At 43.0% G+C, this 22455-nt stretch overlaps 1 protein-coding gene across 5 annotated transcripts in view; it reads left to right on the top strand.

Annotated features, from left to right (window-relative positions):
• The window catches only part of WDTC1 (WD and tetratricopeptide repeats 1), a 62268-nt gene that overhangs the window by 20640 nt on the left and 19173 nt on the right, over positions 1–22455 (top strand). Inside the window, exons 2-3 of one of the 5 annotated variants that reach the window (XR_015052144.1) lie at positions 5731–15183; positions 15318–16216. The exons of 3 other annotated variants lie outside the window; for them this stretch is intronic. Coding sequence is in view for 1 of the 2 variants with exons in the window: in XM_085858744.1 (XP_085714870.1) it covers positions 7408–9993 (2586 nt within the window). In the remaining variant the exon portion in view is untranslated. One more of the 5 variants, XM_085858744.1, reaches the window with a different exon arrangement.

Below are 22455 nucleotides of genomic sequence, written 5' to 3'. Positions count from 1 at the left end.
CACATACACATACACATACACACACAATTTTACTATGAGTAAACTTGCATATGAAATTCTGATAACTCCTTAAAGCCTCAAACTACCTCTCCCACCCTGTCCCATATTTACTCCCCCCCCCCCTTTCTCACCCTCTTCTTGCTCATAAGAGTAGCCTGCAAATGGGTATTCCCACATCAAAACAGTGAAATATTTGACTTTCCGCTCCCCTATCATAGATCACCGACTTCACAGAAACCCGTCGCGGTTGCCTGTCCAACTCACAATTTTAGAGAAGTCAATATCGAGGATCTGTGTAACCTCTGCGGTAAAATTGCTGCTTGAGAGAATGCCACTTTGGCCTAGGTCACATTTGCCACGGCGACCGTGGGGTCTCCAAAATCTACGGCCACAAGCAATTATACGGCGCCACAGTATTTCCACGGTCACACAATGTAGCAATCACATATGTTTTTATTTTTTGGGGAGCCGCACGGCGTATTTAGGCCTAAGTCACATTTGCCATGGCGGCCGTGGGGTCTCCAAAATCTACGACCATTAGCAATTATACAGCGGCCGCAGTATTTCCACGGTCACACAATGTAGCAGTCACATGTTTTTATTTTTCGGGGAGCTGCACGGCATATTTATAAATTGTGGAGACCGAAAACGTGGGGTTGCCGTACGGTCTTTGATTTGATGTCGCACGGTGACCTTAGGGCGTTCCTGCGGCGGCCAAGAATTTTCAAGGCAGACGCAAGGCGACCGCAGGGGGACCGCAGGAGGCCCTAAGGCGAACGTGCGGCCACACGGACGGTAACGAATGGGTTAATTTTTAACCAGTTTTTTTTTCGGCTTGTCGAATTGCTACGGTGAACGTAGAAATGAAAAAAGTTATAACTCCGCGTTATAATTCCACGGCGACCCTACGGCCTGTAAAATATAGCCATATGGCGTAGGGCCACCCTGAGGCCACCTCAAAAACTCTGCGGCCGCCGCACGTTTTTGTCAATTCAGAGGGCGTACGGCCGCCGTATCCTCGCCGTAGAGCAAATGTGATTTAGGCCTTAGTTATTTGGGTGGTGTATAAACAACACAGATTCAGGCCTTGATCGCTGAGGCCTATCTTCATAAGGCCATCGGCTCAAAATCCTTTTAACCGTCGCTTTTGTCATTTTACACTGAAAGGAAGGGAAAACTTATAGAGAAGGCATGGCAATTGTAAATATGGCAGCTCCAAAGATGTTTTTGACTTTACATGGCAGGAGGCACCAACATGGCAGCTGTGTGTATCGAAATTGTGGGTGGAGTCAGGTGAACTGTGCAACCAATGGGGTGGAACACGGACGGATGCTCGGCTCCTTTTATAATATGGATTCTTTTTCATGACTTTTAATCCCCATAACTTGACACAGAAACTTGATACTGTTGTGATGATGCACGATTGGGAAACTTGTCAGTAACATGTTTATTTCACACACATCACTATGCTGTGTGACGTTTCATGATGCATGCTGTCATAATCGTCATGTTAAGCCGCTATCACACCTTGACGTTTTAGCCAGCGTATGCCGATGTATGAAAAATTTGCCGAATACGCTGACACACATCGAATACGTTATGGGTAAGTTTTGTATATGTTAAGAGCATGCTGAAGTACGCTGGCATACGTCGTAGTACGCCGAGCTTGTCGACAAATTTTAAGCATGCTCAAAATTTTTCGACGTATGCCAGTATATGACTCGCACGTTCCGCATACGCTAGCCATAAGTTGTCGGCACGTTATGCGATCGTTGACACAAGTTACTTGTAAGTTACTCATAAGTAGAAACACTTCGAGGTAATGTTTAGCGTACCCGAAACTTATTTCTAACCTATGAGTAACGAGCTTTGAACCTATGTATAACGTATCTCCAACGCATATTGACGTATGTAGACGTATTTGATTGACGTCTTCCGGACGACCACAGAACTTACTGAACGTGTTTCTAACTTACAGCTACCGTATAATGGCGTATTGGCAGCGTTTAGGGGAATTGGTATATACAAATGGGCTTCACAGGAGGAACCCGTCAGTGTTTTAAGACTCCATGGTGAGTAGATGTCCATACGATACGGTACCTATTCTAAGCCGGGGCAATACCAACACTGTCTATCAAAGAAGAAAAATTCCTACATAGGTGACATCAGGTCACAGCTTCATGTTCTCAACAAATGAGTTCACATCGTGTTGATTGGGACATGCATCTCGGTCGAAAATTTTAACTTTGCTTCATATTGCTGGGGACTTGGACAATCAAATCGATTGATGTAGGACAAGTTCTGCAAATTATTCACCTTATCCATCGTCGACGGAGGCCTTGATTCGAAAAATAACGAGAAAGCTGTCTAGTCCAATGCGCTGTGGGAATGGTCACGTACATCACTGAGAAGACTTGTCATGGCCACTCAACACAAATGTCAGCGAGTGGAACCAAACAAAGACGATCCACGTGCCTGTAACGCATCAGTTATGGTGTGTTCCTTTTTCCCCGCAGCTTCTTTCCTCATCAAATCTGTGATGTCATGAAAACTAGTCCATTAAAAGGATAGATCATGGGCAAACGATGCTGGGAAGGCAATGGCAAACCACTCAGAATAATCCTTGCCAACAAACTGCTTCGGCAACACCAACGCTCTGTAAAGAGTATTGTACATCAACAAATTGACATAATGCCTCTCCCGAATTTGCATCAGTAGAACAGCACAGTACTTCAGTTGTAACTCATTTCTTGCTGCTTGGCCCAGGTATTTGGCTCTGTAGTGTTCCTGAAACACCCATGATGCGTGACTTAACAATTGATAACTCGTGACTTGTACAACACTCTTCCAGGTCAACAGAATGGCCTTTGCAGTCTCATTCATGCCTTACCTGTATCATCTGCCTACCTCGCTGACTAGCTTGAACACCTTTGTGTACTCACCGAGGTCTTCCTTAATGTTTGGTACTTCACACAACACTTCCTGTGTTTTAGCTGTCATTCATCAGGTCCACATGAGGACACTGCTCCCCCCAAATTTGCAGTCTTCTCACTATTCCCTTGGAACCTTTTGCTTGCACCACATTTACAACAACAAAACTCAACTTCCACTAAAATACTCGATGCACAACCCTACATAATCTGTTTTTTTATCGTCTTGCCCCAAATGAGGTGTGAGACTATTGCAAAGCATCTGTTTGTGGCCACTTCTCTATATTTTTGCTTTAATTTTTTTTTCTGCAACCGCTTGGCCGATTGATGCTAAACTTTAAACATAGGAGGGACTCTCCATGGAGAATATTTTATTGATAAATCTGATGTCATTGGTCTCATGGTATGACAGCCATATTGGATTAAAGGAACAAATTTAGACGACATTTTCTCCTAAACCGCTCGACGAAAAAAAATTGAAACTTGGCAGACGTCATCAACTCCCTATGGGGTATATAGAGTGGTAATGATGACGTCAATGGGGAAGGGGTATTCCAGCCATAATTGGTTGAATAAAAATTGTCTGAAAAATCTGAAACTTCATATATCTGATCTACAACCCAATGTGAGTGAATAATTAAATTCATGTCATCGGTCACGTGGTCTGTTGGCCATGTTGGATTGAAAATAAAAACGTAAAAAAATCTTCCTCTCCAGAACCGTTTAACAGATCCATGTGGAATTTTATGCACATGATCCACTAGCCAGAAGGAATATATTATAGTTTCAATTCATTTTTTCATATTCACCTTCGTTGACGTAATTACCTTCGCATTCTGCGAAAGGTTATGTTTTGGTCGGCGTGTATTTATTTATTTATTTATTTATTTATTTATTTATTTGTAATCTTGTGATTCGTATAACTCAATAAGTATTAAACCGAATTGCATGAAATTGGGTGGGATTATTGGTTATTAGCCAGGAAGCATTCGATTAGATTTTGGGATTGTTCGGGTCAAAGGTCAAGGTCAAGGTCACGAAAAGGTCAAAATCGTCTTTTTACGATAACACGGTCAATTTTTATTCAATTTGCATGCAATTAACGCCAAAATGTTCAGATTCAACGCCTCATCTTGTGATATGCAATATGACACAATGACGCCCATACTCTTGTTACCGGTTAGGGGTCAAAGGTCAGGGGGGGTGACGACCTTGAAAAATATGCGGTTTTTGTCATAACGCGGTCAATTCTTGTCCGCTTTACATGAACCCAGTACCAAAATGTTCAGAATTTAATGCCCAATCTTGTGACACAATGACGTCATAACACATGTCACCGGTTGGGGTAAAATGTCGGGGGGGGGGGTCACGCCCTTGAAAAATATGCGGTTTTCGGCATAACTCAGTCAATTCTTATTTGATTTGCATGAAACCAGCATCAAACGAGATTACCTTCTCTTGTTGAAACGTTGTATTCACCGAGCTTGCGAGTGAAGACTCGCCAAAACGACGTGAGTTGATTGTTGTTTAGTCCGTAGCCCCCGAAAGTCGGGGGGGGGGTCATGACATTATAGATATGTGGTTTGTGTCATAAGACCATTCATATGAAACCAGTTCCCCACACTCATACCAAGAACAAAAAAAGTAGTGGCGGCGAAGGTATGCGCTCTATGAGTGCCCGTTCTAGTTTAGCCTTGATATGCACAAAAGTAGTTAAATATCCGAATCAATAGAGCTACGGATAATGGCAATGTATGTGATATAATTGGTTGCATGGATGATATGGGTATATGGGTCAATAATAGTCGTGTGTTCAGTTAACGATGATATATTTGTTCAGAATAAGCGTGCGAGGTGAGATTATGTGCTCTACGGGTGCTGTTCTTGTTGGTCTCGCCCCGAAGGGGATGCGAGACGATTGCAATGTTTGTGTGTGCATGCGTGTGTCCGTCCATATATTTTGCTTTAAAAATGGTTTTCTCAGCAACTGCTTGTTTGATCGATGCAAAACTTTAAAACATAGGAAGGACTCTCCATGGGGAATATTTTATTGATAACTCTGATATCACAGGTCACATGGTATGACGGCCATATTGGATTAAATGAACAAATCTGGACATAATTTTTCTCCCAAACTGCTTGACGGGGAATAAAAAAAAAATTGAAACTTGGCACATGTCATTAACTCCCCATGGGGTATTCAGGATGAGTATGATGATGATTATGTCATTGGTATTCCAGCCATAATTGGTTGAATTGAAATCTTTACTTGAAACTTCATACATCTGATCTATGACACTATGTGAGTGAAGAATTACATGTATGCCATTTATAACCCATGCCAAGAAACTATTTGACATACTAGGGTGCATGGGTATGTGGGCCATAATGGTTGCTTGTTCAGAATGAACGCACAAGGTGAGATTATGCGCTCTCCGATTGCCGTTCTCGTTATTTGTCTTTTGATCAAATTGCTCATCTCAAACACACCACATTTTCTCAAATCCTATTTTTTTAACTTAATTTGTCCTGGGTGATCATGTTCTTGTATTTGAGTTGGAGGACAACATAGCACTGCCTTTCTGTTCTTCCCCAATCTCTTCACTTGTACTGTGCTGGAAGCTTTTTCCTCTTTTTGAATTCCTAGCATAGGTTACCACCCACTGGGCCACCTTCAGGTGGCAGTATTTTTTTCCCCTGTTCATTTTGTTTGGTAACACAGCCGAAATGTGTCAGGAAAGCTTCTCGGCTTCTTGCCCCATCAAAGGTGGTAAGCGGACATTTTTATTTTTCCTCCCAGATTGTTGCTGGGTCGTGCAGATGGGTCCCATTACCGATGCTTCCCTTGGCTTCAACAAATCAGGCCCCACGACTCTCAGAGCACAAGGTTCACGTTCAGGTCCCAAGCTAACCCATCGGTCACCATCCCAACTCGAAGCGGTCTTTCTCCAGCTTCCTTCATGACACGCAACCTACCTGTGTCGCCGTTGCACCGCACAAATTCCAACCTTTGACTCTTGTATGCTTTGCTCAGTAAAACCTCCAACTGTGCATCTAGCAGGTGCTTCAGTTCTTCTTTTATATCAAACTAGTAGTGGTACTCGCCATTCCACAGTGTTGTTCTTATCCTGTCGGCATTTTAAAGAAATCAAGTTTATTTTGTTTTCTTTTTGCAAGGGCCTAAAACATTTCCCGATACCCACTAAGAATGGGTTGGGATAATTTAATATTAATGTTTCATATAGCTACAAAGCATGGGCACTCTTGAGCAATTAAAGGAAGAAAAAAAAATCCAACTTTTAGCCTAAAACACTCCTTGGCACTTACTGATGAACTTCTGAAGGTTTGCCCAAGATCTGTTTGGCCATCTTTGAGAAAATAATGACTGACAGACACAGAAAAACATCTCTCTTATAGTATAGATCAAATAACTCGTGTCCACCTTCTTCTTGGTCTTTTCCTCTCATTCCTCCAACCAGTGCCACCTCCGTTCCAAGTCACCACATCTCTGCTCCACTTCCTCCAGTTGCCCATCCTGTTCCTGCAACATTTCATTGCAATTTGACTTCATAGTTTTCATTTTGCATCTTACCTCTGAATGTACCTTCCCTTCACACGCTGGTATTTCCTTCCGCAGTTTCTACTTTATTCCCATATCTTTTCTCAACTGACAAAAGTCCCCTTATTCTGTCTCGCACTCCATTATTATTATTTTTTTGTATACATACATAGTTGAGGCTTGTGGAGGAGTTAGAACACAGAAAAGATCAGGGCATAAGGGAGAGGAAGAGACACCAACAGCAGGGTAGAGGCATAAGAAAGAAGGGACACTAGGAAGAACAAGAGCAAGGTGAGGGTGAGGATGACAGGCGGTGAACAAGGTGGATACAGGCACAAACCCTCAAAAACAAAAGAAAAAAACTGTGGAACAAGCAAATAAAAATGGCCCATAGGGCCAGGACTTGACGAAATTCAACAAGATCGCGTACCATTGACACAGATGCCAACCCTCCCGATTTCATCGGGAGGCTTCCGAAAATTCACCCAAACTCCCGCCCTTACGATCACTATCCTTATCCTCCCGAAATTTTGATATTTTTGCACTGTTCACTAATCGGAATGTACTAGTATGAGAATTGAATGAAAAGCATCGTCTGCTACGTATAGCATGTGGTAACTCCATAACGTTCGCTGCTACCAAATTGTACGTAAAAAATTGCAAATTCAAATGAGGAGCAGCGAAACATTGGGTCTGGATCTCGCTTATGCGATCATGCACTGAGATTTAGTGCATGCGGTATGTGTGCAATACAGTGCATGCGGTATGTGTGCACAGTGTATATGCATGCGATACGCTCACTGCATGCAGCTGGGCCCCGTACCAGCCCGGCGGTCGCGACCACCGTGCGGTGTTTAACAGCCGCTAGAGTTCTACGAGTCGCGCTGCAGCTGTGGAACATCGACTTCGAAGTTACCGATGCTTCAAGCCCTCGATGTTGATTACGAAATGGCAGAAAAGAAGCTTACGAAGACCAAGAAATGGTCTCAGAAGTACAAGACCGAATACAGTCTCCAATACCCGTGTATTCGAAAGTCTGAAAGAGGAATTCATCATGCGTATTGTACAGTATGCAGCGTTGATATTTCAGTTGAGCACGGAGGTCGCGATGATATTCGGAAGCACGTTGGAAGCAAACGGCACACAGACATTGCAAAGGAGAGATCTTCGAGCACGAGTACCGGTACACTTCTGAATTATTTCACCAAACAAGGGACAAGCGAGGAAGAGGATGTTACCCGAGCGGAACTTCTCTTTAGTGGATTTATTGTGGAACATAACTTGCCCATATCAGTCTCAGATCATGCTGGACCTCTATTTCAAAAGATGTTTCCAGATTCAAAAGTTGCTTCAAAGTATGGATGTGCAAGAACAAAAACTTCAGCAATAATTGGTGAGTTGTCAAATGTTACTGCTTCATCTATTGCCGATATTGCTAGACTAGCTCCATTTAGCCTAGCTACAGACGGTAGCAATGACAGTGGTGAGGCCCAGCTATATCCTGTCCTGATTTCGTACTATGACAACAGTGCTGGGATTGTGAAGCAAGGTTTGCTAAGTTTGCCTGCGTGCAAACAAGATTCCACTGGAGAAAACATTTTCAAACTGCTTGATCATGAGTTCAGTGACAGGAAAATTCCGTGGGGAAATTGTGTTTCCTTTTGTGCTGATAATGCCTCTGTCATGGTGGGCAAGCACAAAGGAGTCGCTGCTTATATCCACAAACAAAATCCAGAGTGCTACATCATGGGATGCCCTTGCCATATGATGCACAATACGGCCAAGAAGGCGGCTCAGGCCTTACCCATTGAATTAGATGACTTTCTCATCGATATTTACAACTACTTGGACAAACGTAGTAAACGCGTCAAAGGAGTGAAAGCACTGCAAGAACTCTGTGATGCCCCGACACACAAGATTCTGAAGCATGTCGCAACAAGGTGGCTGTCCCTTGGTCAGTGCCTAGACAGGCTGATTGAACAGTGGGAGCCACTTCGCCTCTTCTTCAAAGAAGAAGTACGAAGAAAAATGCAACCAACTGTAGCCAAGACTCTAACAACGAGCAAGAAGGACGGCACTGTATCTACTGCCAGTACTGGCACTGCAGGATCAAGCACTAGTGGAGCAGCATTCACCACTACCACTGCAGTATCTGCTGCAAAGAAGACAGCAGGGACAGCACCAAAACCAATGCTGAGAGCAGGTAGCATCACCGGCCCTTCATCACGTTCATCTACAAAGCAGATCCCTTCAGAGTCGAGAAAGACTGTGATAGTCCCATCTACAGGCAAAGAAGGACCCAAGTTAAGTTCTGCTTTTGCCAAATCACTTGATAGAAGCTCAGCAAAACCTTCGAATCAGACGTCTTCTTCCTTGGCTGCACCTACCTCAAGCTCTCTCCTCAAACGTAAAATTGGATCTGGTACTACGAGTCTGACCTCTTCTGCTGGCAGTAAACGCAAGTGTAATCGCCCTGCGGCTCAGTGTACTACGAGTTCTACAACTAAAAGCGCATCTTCATCAAACACTGTGCAGGAATCTAGAGAAAAACGTGTCAACAGGATGTTCTTGTCTCCACAAACAAAACTCTATTGTTTCTTCCTTCGATATGCTAACAAGCTTTTTGAGAAGGGGAATTTTCTGCTCCAAAGAGACGAACCCTGTATTCATCTCATGCACGGAGAATTGAATGGTCTTCTGAAAGATATCTTCGTACGGTTTTTGAAACCATCGGTGTCATCGGTTGCTCTGGTAAATGTACCCTTCTCTGACAGAAATCATCAGAAGAATGATGAGGACCTCATGATTGGGAACGATGCCAAACTGTATATAAGGGAACAAAGGAGTCTCAAGAAATCCACCTTCACTCTGAGTGAGTCAGACATCCAAGGTTTCTTCAGTGCAGTTCGCTCATATTATGTGAAAGCCTGCAATTACATCTTCAAAACCTGGCCGCTAGATGATGAATTAGCCAAGCATGCTCAGGTGCTGGATGTTAAGCTACACCAAGAAGTGGGGTTTGACTGTGTGGAGTTTTTCATCAAGAAATTCCCCTGTCTGTTCAGTGGCGGTGATAGTGACATAGACAGTCTTGAGAGTGAATTTGCTCACTACCAGGCAGACGCCTCCATAGCTACAATTGCTACTGAGACAGTGAGAGTGGATGAGCAGTGGCATCGGATTTCACAGCTCACAGATCCCTGCACTGGTGCCAAGAAGTATCCTAATTTGAGCAAAGTGATGAAGGGAATCTTGGTCATTCCTCATTCGAACGCATCATGTGAGCGGGCACTCAGTCTTGTACGGAAGAATCATACTGAATTTCGTCCCAATTTGAGTGTCAAAACCCTGGAAGCTCTCTTAATTGAAAAACTAGCTCATAGCACCCCTTGCTACCAGAGAGAATACAGCAAAGACATAATCAGAAGGGCTAAAAGAGCCACACAGCTGTCACTCAGCAAAGCTGCCATGGAAAAAGCAAGCAGCAGTAGTACCAGCCAGTAAGGTAAGGAAAATATTGCTTCTTTTGTGCTTTTTGTTAATCTTTGATTGTCCCCTAACTTACTAATATTAACATACATGTAACATTAAAAAGTGCACAATTTTCCCCTTTTTTTGTTCAAAAAGTGGGAATTCTTAACATGTTAAATGCTCCAAAATAGGGCTCAGAGGGCACTAGAGAGCGTCTAGAACCCCAGAGCTTCCAGGGCCCTAAGGCGGGCCCTGGACCCCACCGCAAGGGTCGAGCGCTCCGCGCTCGAGATGTGCGCTTCGCGCACATTATTTGGTGTCGGTTGCAAATCCTCCCTAATTCTGATTTCCAAAAGTTGGCATCTCTGCATTGAGAATATTGAGCGATAATAGGTATTTTTGGGGTTAAACATAGTTTTTAGGGTAAACAAACAAAAAAACAAAATAAATAAATTAAAATACCTGTCACCTCCGTAATCCGTAACGGATGTGACCAATTTTTAATCCAGTCAAAGATACTCCCCTCCTACGTCCGTGTTTCAAATTTGAAAGGAATCCATTAAGATTTGGCGGAGAAATGAATTTTTGAAAATCGGCCCATGCTAAAAGATACGGATTTTCGTGATTTTCAGGAATTTTTCCTGACCTTGACCTTTGACCTTGACATGCCAAAAGTTATAGGGTTCTATTCTGGTGGCCAATAAGTCCATTGGTGAAGTTCCATCACATTCCGACTTGAAATGCGACCTGTAGAGCGAGACGTACATACAAACAAACAAACAAAACAAACCAACATACTTGACAAAATCAGAGGTTGAGGGGTTTGTGTAGGGGGCTTCAACTTCAAAATGTGGAAAAAGGTGGGCTTCGGGAGGGTTTATGAGGGTAGAAAATATCATGGGTATGGATTGGGGATGACCGAAGATGGTGAACAGTTGCCTTGAAGCATTGGAGGGAAGAATGATTGAACAGGCTGAAGAAGTTTGTTCCAGAAGGGAGAGAAAAGAGGAATGAATGGGGGGAGGCGAGCAGTGAACTGATTTTGGGATTTTCACCAGAAAGTGTTTCCTCGTAGATTGTATGTACTCTGCATAAACCTAGGGGAGGTGGGGAGTAGAGAGCATGGAAAGGGCAAGGGTTGCAAGGCAAAGGAGGCAGTTGAAGACCAGCCAACTTGCTTGTCTGCAATGTGCAAGTAATTGGCCCACAGACTGCTTCATCATGGGAGATACCAATGATTTTGTAGGCCTTGGTTTCCATGATGTCAAACTGAGAAAAGTGTGAGGCAAGGGCATCAGCCAAGAGGGGAGAGCAGTATTCCATCAAGCTGTGGATGAAAGCCTTGTAAGTAGATAAAAATTCTGGTGCACCAAAGATGGGCCTTGCACAGCAGAAGATGCCGAGTCGATTGGCTTTGGATGCCATCTTGGAAATATGGTCTGCAAAAGAAAGATCACGGCTGATTCTGAGGCCCTAAAGTTTAAGTCACTATTTCCAAGAGGTTTGTTGAGTGACTGAACTCCTCTTCAAGAGGGAAGTAGATAGGGTTTTCCAGGTGGTCATTCTGGAAAGACTTGGTTCGAGTGAGATCTATCAGGATGAACATATTCCAAGTGTTGGATCAGCACATAATTTAAAAAAGATCTTGAGAGGGAACTTTGGTTGGATTTGCCTTCTTGCAACAGAAGGTAAATTGTTTCAAGGCAACTGCCTCACTGCAGGATGTGATGTAGCATGCATGAGAGGATGGGTATGATGACCTTGGACAAGATGGTTTGAATCTGTGCATAAAGCCTGTATCTCACTGGGCTGTGACAGCTCGCGACTAGTTGGAGACACAAAATTGCGATAAAACAGCGATAATTTTTACTTGGAATCACATTGAATTTATACTAAAACACATTTGCGTACGTCTCACGAATATCACATGAATGTCCCACATACTCCCGGCGAAATTTGAGATGAATTTCGCCTGGATTTCGCATACATGTCGCATGACATTCGCAAGACGTTCAGGTGACAAAACTGAGAATTTTTTGGCACATGCAACTGTCGTGCGACGGTCACACGACGGTCGCGCGACCATCGCGCAAATGTCGTGCAACAGTCGCACGACAGCTGTGCGTGACAATTGAGAAATCGGGACCATATATATACACACACACACACACACACACACACACACACACACACACACACACACACACTCTCACACACACACACACACACACACACACACACACACACACACACACACACACACACACACACACGTCCTCTCCCTTCCAGCAATCATTCAAGAATGGCTCTTGAAGGGACACAAGTATGGCATGTATGAGAGGCTGTTAGAGTAATAGTAGTAGTAGTGCTTTTACTCAGAACAGGAGAGAAAGAGGACAGACAATGCTGGTTTTACAATTTGGACTATAAGTTATTTTTTATTTTTTTTAAGTCATATCTGGATTGAAATGTTGTGAATCTATCTACATTACATTTCATGGATAACATGTGGATTTCTATGTTTTTATTAAATTGAGTAGACAATACATCGTGCAAATTTCTGATTAATTTCTTTTGAAATAACAGAACAACATATTGTAGCAAATGACTTTAATAAATGAAATTGTCACATGAAAATTTTCAAGTGCAAACGATGTATACACTGTCAAGTTACAAATACATACAAGTTTTCATACAGTATCAAAAAAATATACAGGTGGCCACGCAGTTTTGTTGCGCTCTCAGGGTTCCCAGGACAGATTATCATTTTTTTTCTCCAATCAGTCACAATTTAGTTTCATAGGTCGCCAATCCCTCACAAAGTTGTCTCACATTTGTCGCACCTTCTGACTCACGGAAACTAAATTGAGAAGGGTTTGAGACCGGTTCGAGACAACCGCGATGACTCTGTGACTATTTTGAGAGAAAAATTTTCGCACAAATTTTTTGAACATGTTCAAAATTCAAGCGACACAAGAGCGACGTCCTGCAACTCACGCGAGGAAATTGAGAACCACGGCAAACGTTTCCAGACATTTTGGAGAATCCCGTTCGCATTTTGTCGCGAGCTGTCGCAGCCCAGTGAGATACAGGCTTGAGGGAGAGGAAGCTTCTCCGGCAAATAATTCCCAGGCCCCATTAATATCAGGGGTGGTGGAGATAGAAAGCAGTTCTCAAGTGAGCTGGCAGCTTACAGTCGATGTTAAGTCAGCCTGCGTTAATTTCTAGATTTTCCTTTGCTGAGGCAGCTCTCTGACGGTAGCCAGAGGGATGTTGACACTCTTACAAGCACATGATCAGATGAATTAAGTAGTGCAGTGGAATAATGGGAGACATTAGCAAGAAAGTTGGTCATTACCAAGTATAAAAAAAAGAGAATTTACCATTGGCAGATATCCTCGTCAGAAAGTTCACAGATTGAACGGGGACCATGGAATGACAGAGGTCTGTGGCTGGTGAAAGAGTTGGCAACACCCAGACATTTGGAATGGTGACCGTTGAAATCATCACATATGAGGAAGAGAGAGTCCATATGGTTACAAGCTTGCCCATGTTGGCAGTTAGAGATAGAGATGGATGTAAATTGAGTTGTCACTGTGAGGAGGATGGTGAGGCACACAGAAATAAGAGGTGCGAGCAAAGGGGAAGACACGGTCCAAGACACTCGTATAGGGTTTGGAGGAGTAAGAGCAGTACACGGGCACTGAGAAATGGAGTTGTTGATGTAAACTTCAACTCCGCCATCGGGATGTGGTTCAGTCCTGTCACACCAGAGGCAATAGCCAGAGAGAGAGAGAGAGAGACAGACAGACAGACAAGGGAATTGGGGACATCCTGTGGGAGGAAGGATTCTGTTAAGCAGATAATGTTCAGTGGAAGAAAGGCATTTGGGAACTAGAACTGCAATTGGTGGAGCGCATACCGCTGCCAGGCTGAGCAGTTTATGTTTTGTATCCCATTGAACCGGATCTGAATCCGGAACCTGAACCAAAATCTCGTATGCTTGTTCTTGTCACCAAACCAACTCATCCACCTTGTTTTGTCATAACTCGTCCACAACATTTTGAGATATCGTGCTATGTGTCGTTTTTGGCCTGACCTCTCAATGGTGAAGAATCACTTTAAAAATTCTCGCATCTGGATCTGGATTTGGATCTTCACCAAAATCAAATAAATCTGTCCTTGTAATGCAACCAACCTGTCCACCAATTTTTGTCTGAATCCATCCATAACTTTTTGAGATATCGTTTTTATCCCTATCACTCAATGGTGAAGAATCGTTTTTTTTTTAAATCCTAGTATCTGGATTCATATCTTCACCAACCTGGAATCTATTTGCCCTTGTCACACGCACAACTGGTCCACAAAATTTTCTCCCAATCCATCCGCATCATTTTTTTTTTTGAGATCCTGCTCAGACACAGGGGTGAAAACACAAGCTCCTTCCACCTTTGGTGGTGGAGTTGATAATATAAGATCCCTACATTGATGTCCAATGTTCTGTTCATCAGGGTTGGGGGGGGGGGTGGTGGAGCAGCCCTGACCACCATGCCGTGGAAAGGGACTGGGGCACATAAATACCTATTTGCAACAAACGATGTAGATTGATGCTGGAGGTGTGTTATGTCAAAGGCTGGTGAAGAGGGTGCTCTAACTGGGGACACCCTGCATATACTCACACAGTATAACTCTAATACAAATGGCAAACAGAATGGATGGTGCAAACAGCTGGGCAAGGTATGCACAAACAAGAACACTTTGTGCCCCCACATCTTTTAGCCATATCCTGTGCTGCAAGCATATCATGTAACTGCTTGTTGTAATCGGGCAGAACTGGAAGGCTTTTTGTTTGTCAACCTTTGGGTTGAATACCTTTTTTTGTGCTTAAGGCACAGTGGTACATACCCCACCAGTAACCAAATATTGAACATCTTGCAGAGGCAATCGGTGAGTAGAGATTGTTCCAGATTGAGGAACTGTCTTGTCCACTCCTGGTGCTCCATTCTTGAGTGACACTTTTCTCTTTCTCCCCTTTGCACCTTGTTCAAGGTAATGGTCTGCACCAATTACCATTGTTTCTAGGTGGCTCTGATGTTCCTTGTGCCTGGTTCAGATTTCCTCTTGCTAACTCATCTCCAGAACTCTTTGGGGTCTCGTACGGATACCCTGCTCTGTCTTTGCATTTCCACCTTTTGTCACCACACTTTCCTCTAGATCCTTAAGGTTTGTGGTATTTGTGTGCTGCCTTTGAGGTGATGTATTCTGCGTGTGCTTCCAGGCCCATATTGAGGTCTTCTGTGTTTGTCGACACTGCATGTGCTTGATTAATCTGTCCAAGCAACTTTATTTCCTTGCAGAAATCTCTCCAGACAAGCTGTGCAAGTACTCAACCAGTCCCGTTTTCCATTTCGTCTCTCTCCATGCTTTGCTCGGTGCCCTCTCTATCACTACCTTCAGTGCGGGGGCTGGCCATGACTTTGGGGAAACGATTGGCCTTTGATTGCGTCATGGCCCCTGTCAGACTAGGGCATTGTGGGTCTGAGTGATTGAATGGATATCATGCTCTCATGCAACTGGGTAGTGATGTGTTTCACTCATTTCACAAATTCTGTGCTATTGAGTAATCCTCACACTGATTTCCACCCCCGCCCGAGGTGTTTGAGTGTATGCTCGCAATAAACGTGGACAAAGTGTATTATGGTGACAGTCTATGAAATACAAGACACGAGTCATCGTGGAGGAACTCCTTGCTTGTGGATTGTCAGTGATCCATAAGTCCTTGGGGGCAACGCCATTGCTGCTGTGTAAACATTGATATATAATTTAATCAGTACATGATAACCTCCCTGTTTTTGACGAAGTCACCGGAGGCATTATGTTTTTGGGTCATACGTACGTAAACATGTACGTCCATCCTTGCTAATGTTCTCTATTTTCTCTGCAACTGCTTATCCGATTGACATGAAATTTTTTAACATAGGTGTGACTACTCGTGTAGAACGGTTTAATGTATAATGATGGTCATGTGATGTGGCAACCATGTGAGAAAAAAGGAAAGACTGGACCTCTGTATCTCTGAAACTGCTCCATGGAAAAAATTGAAACTTGCCACATGTGAAGTACTCCCGATGGGAGATAGTGGTTGTTTTTTTTTTTAGTTGTTTTTTTGATGACGTCATAGGTTGCTTCGTTATGATGTCATAATTACCGACATCAAACACTTTATCTGATCAGTATGAAAATATTTGAGGGTCGTCTCAGGATAAATTGTATGGGGTGGGGGTGTCGGGGGGGGGGGGGGATTGATGACATCGTTCATGTGGTTTGGCAGCCATTTTTTTATTTTTTGTATTTTTTTTAAAGCATAAAAGCCTTCAAAAATCCTCTCAAACGGTTTCACAGATCGAGGTGAAACTTTACAGGTATAATCGCCTATCCATGAGGAACAAAAAGTTCTCCACCGATGACGTCATGGGTCGCATCGTTTGGCAGCTATCATTTTTTTTTTCGAAGAATAAATAAACAGCTTGACAGGTTGAGAAGAAACTTCATCCACACGATCCCCAACCCTTGGAGATACCAGGGTGTTCACGAATAAGTAATAAGTCATGTGGTCTGGCAGCCATGTTGGATTAAATGAAAATCTTTTTAAAATTATTTCTCTTGAACCGCTTCATCAATCGATGTGAAACGTCAGTTGTGATGTAGTAGTCATGGGGTATACATGTTTTAAGTTTCAACCTGGTTGAACCATGGTTCCAACAATGGTCTGGCAGCCAGAATTATTTAATATTTTGAATTTGGGTTCAGAGATTTAAATCAAACTTGGTAAAAGTGTGTATAATGATGTAATGATGTGGGCGGAGCCATATCTGATGTCGTCAAAGAGTGCTCTTCTAGTTTGGTTTTGTGTTTTTTACGAGCAGCAAATTCAGCATACATTGTTTTTTATTTATTTATTTATTTATTAACCTCCGCCATCGAAGATCAGAGGTTACTGTTTTCACCCCTTTCTGTTTGTTTGTTACTTACGAAATCTAAAGATTTCGTAAGTATATTGATGACTTCCGTTTGTTTGTTTGTAGGCACGATAACTCGAACGGAACAAGCTACCAATGTCAAATTACACCACGTGATTCAGGAGGCTGATGGCTAGTGCTGATTAGATTTTGGTCAAAGGTCAAGGTCACAGTGAGGTCAAACATAATTCCATAAATTCACGTGGAGAAATGGAGTATTTTTGCTTCGCTCGACGTTACAAGTTCGTTTTAACTTCGATTTTAATTTGTCTTCAGTTTTTGCGATCACTTAGGACGCTTAAAACTCGGTTATCGAAATTCTGGTAAAAATCGGATGTTTTGGAGACGTTTTAAGATTGTATAAAAAATATTTCACTCGACGCGTCACGGGTCGTCCCATGATGCAGTGCGCTCGAGCAGACGCGTCGTTGAGTTACGTTAAGGTATAATTGCGTGGAGAAATGGAGATTTTTGCTTCGGTCGACGTTACGATTTTTGATGGTTTGATACAGAATCATCGTAGAAACTTCTAGTTTGCGTCGCTACCTTCTCGAGAGACAGCTTTTATGAGACAAGGTCAGAGGTCAAGTTGACGATTTCGTAAGTACCAGTCTATGACTGCTTGTTTGTTTGTTTGTTTGTGAACAGTATTACGGAAAAATTCCTCGACGGATTTCGACGAAACTTGGTGGGGGGGTTAGGTCTGGTCCAAGGATCAGGCCATTAGATTTTGGACTTTGTCCAAAATCCAACATGACCGCTATGGTGGCCATTTTGAAAAAATATTTGAATTTTTTTTTTTTTGCATTTCTGCATGTTTTAAGTGATTTCCAACCCCCTCCACCCCCCAAAAAAGAAAAATTGTTAGAGAAAAAAAAAACTTTGTAACTTTTTTTTTTCAACCAAATTTCGATATTTTTTTTTTTTTTTTTTTTGCATTTCTACATGTTTTAAGTGATTTCCAACCAAAAACATGCCAAAATTATAATTGCGGCTGATTTTGGAACTTCAGGTGGATATACCCACATAAAATCAATTTCTGTCTCAAGGAATCGAGTTATGACGAATGAATTGAGTATGTAAAAGTTAAAAGTAAAATGGAAAGTTGCAAACTATAACTCTGTGAGCACTGTTGACGTCAAATTGAATGAATAGTATATCAGGTTCACTTGAGTGACCAAGCAGTATTGGCGACGGAGGTTTTACACTCTACCGAGTGCTCCCCCTCTAGTTTATTTTTGGATCAATGGATAGACGCTCGTCGGTATTTGTATCAGCCAAGAAGTCCTGCATCTTGTTGTTTTATGCGGGGCGGTCCAACAATCCCATGACCGTTGTATGCCAGGACGACACAACTTCATCCATCTTAAAAGTAACTCATGCCAAGCCCATTGTGCCATGTCCAGGTGGAATTTATCACGGCAAGTGTGAGGAGGGTCAAAAAGGAGTGCAGCCACATGTGATCTCCCCTCATTCTTGGTGTCGGATGGCAGTCTCAAGCCATGATAAAAATCACAAATTGCTGTCACCTCGAGTCAATTGTCCGACTTGACCAGTTGGTTCTTGAAGCAGTTGGAGCCAAAACATTCCCACCGGACCCCACACGAAGGTCGGAATAATTACGGGCATCAAATAGTCTTGCAAACTGCCAACCTGGTGTTTCGAATGTAGGGTGAGGTATCAATGTGTGCTCTGGTCTCAGAAGGACATTGAGCTGTGGTGTTCTGCTATCTGCTAACACGAGTTTGTTAACGTTTAAAAATCCCACCATGTCTCTCGCAAACGGTTGGTGAGTTACCTCCGGCACCATGAACAAGTTACAAATTGCTGTCACCTCCAGTGGAATGTCAGGCTTGACCAGCCGGTTGGTGAAACTGTTATAATCCTGGATGGATTGCATGTTCTTCAGGAAACGCACCGCGGGATCATTAACGTCTACCATCTAATGCTGGCAGACGGGACGCCCGGTTTCATGTCCATCTGAGGGATGGCACACGTGTTGATGTATTTCCCTGTCTGTTAAACATCGGGCCGACAGTTTATAGATAGGTCAAAATTCGAATCCAGGCTAGATAGCTCAAAGGCGAGTGTGCATACCTCGACACTATCCAGCCAGCCCATATACGGTGCGTCACTGATCTACACAAAATAACCCCTAATGACGAAGTGAAAGCATGTTTTTAGAAATTTTTAAAAATGAAAAGCTGAAATGTCTTGAGTCTAAGTATTGAATCCTCTGAGTCAATACTTTGTAAAAGTGCCTTTGACAGCGATTTACAGACAGCTTTGAATCTTCTTGGTTATGTCTGCAACAGCTTTGTACATCTGGATTTTGGGATTTTCTTACATTTTTCCTTGCAGATTTACTCAAGCTCTGTCAAGTTGGATGGGGAGTGTCGATGAGCAGCAATCTTCAAGACTTTTCACAGATTTTCCATGGGATTCAAATCTGGCCCTAAGCTGGGCCACTCATGGACTTTCAAGTTCTTATTCTGAAGTCATTCCAGCGTTGCTTTGGCAACATAAATCTTTATCGCAGTCTCAGGTCTTTTGCACTCCTGAAGCAGGTTCTCCTTGAGGATTTGTCTGTATTGGGCTCCAGTCACTGTTCCCTTTATCCTTACAAGTCTCCCCGTAGCATGATGCTGCCACCATAAAGCTTCACGGAATGGATGGTGTTAGATGGGCGATGAGCTATGTTCAGTTTCCACCAGACATAGCATTTCGCATTCAGGCCAAAGAGTTCAATTTTCGATTCGTCAGATCACAGAATCTTTCACCTGCCTTTTTGCAAACTCCAGGTGTGCTGTCATTTGCCTTTTTATCAGGAATGGATTCTGGCTGGAACCTCTCCCATTAAGCCTGGATCTGTGAAGTGCTGCAGACATTGTTGTTCTCCCATCTCAGCCAAGGAACTCTGTAGTTCCATAAGAGTGGTCATTGGGTTGTTGGTCACCTTCTTGCCCGGTTCTCAGTTTGGGCGGACGGCCAGCTCTATGAAGAGTCTGGGTAGTTCCATATTCTCTCCATTTCCATGGAGCTCACTGTGCTCTTGGGAACGCTCAACACTCTAGAAATTGTTTTATACCCTTCCCCAGATCTATGCCTCCTCACAATTCCATCTCGGAGTTCTATGGACAGGTCTTTGGACTTCATGGTGGAGTTTCTGCTCTGACATGCACTGTCAACTGTGGGACATCATGCAGAAAGGCGTGTTTCTTTCTAAATCATGTCCGATCAATAGAATTGGCCACAGGTGGACTCCAAGTTGTGGAGACATCTCATGGATGATCAAAGGAAATTGGATGCACGTGAGCTCAATTTGGAGTGTCATAGCAAAGGGGTTGAATAGTTATTGATGCAAGACATTTCAGCTTTTCATTTTTAATTGATTTGGAAAATTTTCTCAAAACATATTTTCACTTTGCCATTCTGGGGGATTTTGTGTCGATCAGTGACAAAAGTATAAATTTAATCCATTTTAAATTCGGGCTGTAACACAATAAAATGTGACCAAATTCAAGGGGTGTGAATACTTTCTGAAGGCACTGTATGTGTACTATACATGTGCATGTACATTTGACATGTCAAAGTTGAACGCAAGACATGGATGACATTATTTGTTATTTGGTGTTTAATCAAACCTGCCATCCATCCATCCATCCATCCATCCATCCATCAGGACCATACTCTGTGCAGAGCGTTGACGCTGCTTAAGCAGTCTCCTTGGTATTGGGTACAATCCTGGACGGGTGGCCACTCCGACACAGTATACCAGCATGCTGGCACTCATTTTGCCGACCTCGGAAGGATGACAGGCAGAGTCACCCCCACCTGGTATTAATTCAACAGCCGAATGGGATTTGAACTCAAGATCCAAGGATCCCAAGCCCACCACCCTAACCATTAAGCCAACACCAGGCATAAACCTGCCAGCAGTGGGAGAAATTCCTCTTATTTCTATGTGTGCAAGTCCAACACTGAATTTGGTAACACCAGTCTGTTAGTGATTATCTCTGTGACGTCATCGGTCCCAGCTGACTGAAGGGCCTGTTTTGTTTTTTAACTCACAGTGCTCCTGTATACTTTACTAACTCTAGAACACGTTTTTATTTGTCATGGTGGATGAAAGATCTGAGGAATTGGCTCGCAGGACCTTTACAAAAAATATTTTTAAATAAGACTAACAATTTTGCTCTTCTTTAGATCCATTTCCATTTTCTGTTTAGTTTACATGAATCTTGCCTGAAATATGTCGTGTTTCTCCAGTTCCAGATTCATGATGGAGGGAGCATCTTTCTCTTCTGTGCAAATTGATGCCAAGCTTATGTATTTATTTATGTATTTATTATTCTTTACCCCTCACCCCCGTTCCCCCTCCTCCCCTTCACCCCTCTCACACTGTCCATCAATTTCCTTCATAATGGTGAATAATGCCTTTTCCCACTGTAAAAACCTCAGCCCCCATTTATACAAGGTTTCTATCATGGAGTGAATTTGAAAGGCAGAGATATTTCCTTTCAAGTTTTAACTGATGGGCAAAAAATATACATTTATCATACTCTGTGGTGTATTGTTTAGATTAGAGCATCCGTTCCGAGTCTGTGAGGATGGTGGTTCAAACCCCAGCCGAGCCATACCAAAGACTTTTCAAACGCTATGCGCTGCTTCCTTGCTTGACGTTCAGCATTTAAAAAGGTTTAGAGCATGGACAATCCCCAAAGGTAAAAAAAAAAAAAACCCAAAAATACCTGCACACCTGACTGGAGAGATCAGGATGACGTAACAGAAGATTGGGATGAAGGATGAGGGATTATGTATATTAAAATGTTTCATTCACCATGTAGTTTCATTCAAAAACAAAGCTTCATAAAATTGGGTTCCGAGTCCATTCTTCATTGCTTTAAAACCTTCCCTTTTCTATGACTTTATCCCTTGTCAGAATTACGAGGCTTTAGTCTTTCAACACTTTAACATTTCTTCGACACAATGTTTGATCTGCCTGCTACACAGATTTTTCTAGAGCTGCCCATGACATCTTTGCCACGAGAACTTTCACTGAGAGTTTGAGCCTTCGTTATGAAGACTCTCTCCTGCCCCTTCCCCACTTGGGGTACATGCCCTCCCCCCCAACCCCCTTCCTCACCCCCTGTGTCTACATGCCAAGTTTTAAATTAGTTTCCTTACAAGGAACTTCATTGTGGGAGGAGACCATTAGGCCCATCAACACCTACCCAGTGGTTGTCATCTTGTGGTTATCGGTGCTCTATCCCTTAATGCTGAGCGTCAAGCAAGGAAGCAGCACATACCTTTTGTTTTTTAAAGTCTCTGGGATGACTCGGCTGAGGTTTGAACCACCGACCTCTCAGGCTCTGAGCAAACACTAACCACTACACCACCGAGGTTGGTTAAAAGTTTGCTCAAAACCGACAGAGGACCGGAGGAGTTGTCAAACTTCCCGTTCTGGCTTCATAGT

This window comes from Eptatretus burgeri, chromosome 16 (genome assembly GCF_056783735.1).
Source record: "Eptatretus burgeri isolate ZD-2024b chromosome 16, Ebu_testis_v1, whole genome shotgun sequence".
Classification (NCBI taxonomy): domain Eukaryota; kingdom Metazoa; phylum Chordata; class Myxini; order Myxiniformes; family Myxinidae; genus Eptatretus; species Eptatretus burgeri.
Note: the sequence above shows the minus strand (reverse complement) of the source record. Positions and strands in the feature narration are given on the sequence as shown.